The sequence below is a fragment of the Gossypium hirsutum genome, chromosome A11, assembly GCF_007990345.1.
Source record: "Gossypium hirsutum isolate 1008001.06 chromosome A11, Gossypium_hirsutum_v2.1, whole genome shotgun sequence".
In the NCBI taxonomy this organism is placed as follows: Eukaryota; Viridiplantae; Streptophyta; class Magnoliopsida; order Malvales; family Malvaceae; genus Gossypium; species Gossypium hirsutum.
In genome coordinates, this window is record NC_053434.1 from 96,772,761 (window position 1) to 96,775,282 (window position 2,522).

At 30.7% G+C, this 2,522-nt stretch overlaps 1 protein-coding gene across 1 annotated transcript; it reads left to right on the forward strand.

The window, feature by feature from the left end:
• Nucleotides 1–350: 350 nt before the first annotated feature.
• LOC107937021 (cytosolic sulfotransferase 15) lies at nucleotides 351–1,439 on the forward strand (the record flags this gene model as incomplete). The annotated part of the gene is made up of 1 exon (XM_016869832.2): nucleotides 351–1,439. A coding segment is annotated over one exon (960 nt), but the record flags the coding sequence as incomplete, so codon positions are not given.
• Between the last annotated feature and the right edge of the window lie 1,083 nt (nucleotides 1,440–2,522).

Sequence of the window (2,522 nt, forward strand, 5' to 3'; positions counted from 1 at the left end):
TTGTTCACTACTTATAACGAGTGTTTGTTATTTTTTCCCTAATTATATTGTTATTTTTTCTCTAATTATATAATTACATTCATGAAATGAATTTTTCCCTTCAAAAAGTTTTCACATGAATTATTGTTTTTTTAGTACAGATACATGAATTGTAGTATGTTAAATATTATTAGCATTTTAATTTTAAACGAATAAATCTAGTATAAATTGTCTAGAAAACTAGTTTTGGGTGTTCATCTTTATCCCTTTCTCTATTGGGCTGCTAGTTTCACAATGGATACTGCAGAAATATCCAAAGCCGAAATGGTTTTAAAATCCCATGATGTGGAGTCCTCTTGGGATTCTGATTTCAAAAACTGGTCCAAACCTTACCCAAAGAAAAAGGCTGGCTAGGACCCGATCTTTATTTCTATCAAGGTTTTTGGTACCCCACTCGTATTCTAAAAGCTTTTATTTCTTTCCAGAATCATTTTCAAGCATTTAATTCTGATATCATCGTTGCCACTTTCCCTAAATGTGGTACTACTTGGCTCAAGGCCTTGACTTTCTCCACTTTGTACCGCAATCAGTTCCCATGGGATGAAAATCCATTGCTCACCTTTGGCCCTCACCAACTTGTTCGTTTCTTCGAGAATGATCTTTACTTGAACAACCCTTTTCCTGATCTTCAAAATGTTTGTGTTTATCAGCCAAGGCTTTTCTCCACCCACGTCTCTTATACTTCGTTGCCAACTTCCACTAAGGATTCCGGCTGTAAGATTGTTTACATATGTAGAAACCCCATGGATATGCTCATTTCTTTTTGGCAGTTCATGACCAAGGTCCAAGACGGAGAGTCACTATCACTAGATGAAGCATTTGACAAGTTCAAACATGGAATCATTGTGCACGGACCATTTTTTGATCATGTATTGGGATATTGGAAGGCAAGCCAAGAAAACCCCAACAAAATATTGTTTTTAAAATATGAAGATCTTAAGGAAGATACCGGTTCCCATTTGAAAAACTTAGCCATGTTCTTAGGAGTTCCTTTCACAGATGATGAAGAGAAACAAGGAGTTATTGAAAAAATAGCGAAAATTTGTAGCTTTGAGAACTTGAAAGAATTGGAAGTGAACAAGAAGGGCGCACATATTTCTGGAGTTCCACACACAGGTTTTTTTAGGAAAGGGGAAGTGGGAGATTGGAGCAATTATCTCACACCCTTCATGATTGAATGTTTGGAGAAGCTTATTCAACAGAAATTGAATGGCTCGGGTTTAACATTTAAACTGTCCTCCAAAACTTCAAACAACATTGCTTCTGCATGATTATGGGGATGTCTCTTTTATCTTACTGCCTACGTTGGGAGTGACATCTCTTTTATTCCCATTTTCTTTATAAATAATCTGTACTAGAGTTCTCTTGTAATCACAATCAGAATAAATTGTTTTGGGGTATGTTTTTGTGGATTTTATGTGAAAATAATTTTTTTTCATCAAACATAAATTTATTTTTATATTTTAGTGATAAAAATTGAGAAGAATTAAGTTTAGTAAATGTATTCATTATATTTACCCAAGCATGATATAAAAACAATATAAATAATTAATTCGTGCGTTACATTGCACTAGTAAATAAAAAATTATATTCAACTTTAGAGATTATATTATGAATAAAACAATCATGAATTTTGAAAGGAAATTGTAGTTCAAATACATTTAATGTAATATATAAGTCAACTTTATATAAATATGTCGAAAAAAATAATTTGGAAAATTATGTCATTATTTTTAAAATTTACTAATCTATATTGTTTTTGGAGAGAGAAATGAAAAACATCCTATAGGGCGCGTTTTCATTGAATTGATAGAGAAAGCGTGCTCTGTAGGACGTGTTTTCCTTTCCCTGAAAAAGCGCGTCCTACGTGGTGCATTTTCTCTACTAGTTTAGTGAGAATGCGCCATGTAGGACGTATTTTTTTTCATAAAAATTGCTAATATGATATTTTATTAAACTAAATCACAAATAAATAAATTTAAATTATTTTCACATAGATTAAGAAAATACACATTTATTTTCTTTATAATAGCAAGGGGAAAAATAATTTATATTATTTCAAATATAATTTAAAATTTACTCATTCACTCTTTTTCGTTTAGTAAAATGTCAATCAATAATTTTCACATATTACAAAGTTATTTATGTGACACTATTTTCCTTAAAACTATGTGAAAATTATTGATTGACATTTTACTAAACTAAAAAAAATGAATAAGTATTATGTAAAAATTGAGTCAAATTTAAAGTTTAATTTGTAGAATTATGCTAAATCAAAGTTCATGCATAATATTACCCGTTAGATTAAAATTCGTGTATACTTTTTAAATTTGTAGATCCACTCAACCAGGATATTTCACATAAGGTATGCAACTTCTTTTAATCTAATAAACTCCCATTTAAGGTGATTATTTTTCTATGGAAAATTCTCAATGAATTCCTCCTGTTATGTCTTATGTCAAGGTGAATGGGAGGATGAAAAG